At 42.6% G+C, this 564-nt stretch overlaps 1 protein-coding gene across 1 annotated transcript in view; it reads right to left on the reverse strand.

Moving 5' to 3' along the window:
- The window catches only part of LOC119592922 (dual 3',5'-cyclic-AMP and -GMP phosphodiesterase 11A-like), a 113,884-nt gene that overhangs the window by 19,414 nt on the left and 93,906 nt on the right, over positions 1-564 (reverse strand). Inside the window, exon 15 of the mRNA XM_037941814.1 lies at positions 478-528. Within this exon, the coding sequence (XP_037797742.1) occupies positions 478-528 (51 nt within the window). The remainder of the gene's footprint in view (positions 1-477; positions 529-564) is intronic.

Consider the following 564-nt stretch of genomic DNA (forward strand, 5'->3'; position numbering starts at 1 on the left):
TTCTTTGAGAGTCTTTGATGGACGGCTGCTTTCACGTCTGAAAGGATATTTTGCACATCCAAGGCCGTTCTATTCATAGCAAATCGGGTAAAATGCGAGTCGAAATATTAATGTGCATTACGTTATATATAATTCTGATTTCTGAATGAATGAATGAACCACATCCATAGACTGGAAAGACGAGTTATGTAAGGTAATTGACACCCACTCACATCTGCTGGATTAAATGGGAAGGTATTCATAAATGATCTACCCAAACTTGACCTTAATACGCCTACAACATACCCTAAGCAACATGGCACGCCCCTCACACCACACTCTAATCTACATTCACGCCCTTCACAATATACCCTAAACAAAATGCCACGCCCTTCACACATTACCCTAATCAATATGTCACGCCCCTCACAACATACCCAAATCAACATGCCACGCCCCTCACAACATACCCAGACTGGCGCATCTCGTTCTATTTACCTGTAGTGATTCCACATCCTCAGCTGATGCGGTGGCGTGGTAAGACAAGACCTGGAATGAGAGGAGATGAATTAAACAACAGATTAT

The sequence above is a fragment of the Penaeus monodon genome, chromosome 31 (assembly GCF_015228065.2).
Source record: "Penaeus monodon isolate SGIC_2016 chromosome 31, NSTDA_Pmon_1, whole genome shotgun sequence".
NCBI classification, from domain to species: Eukaryota; Metazoa; Arthropoda; class Malacostraca; order Decapoda; family Penaeidae; genus Penaeus; species Penaeus monodon.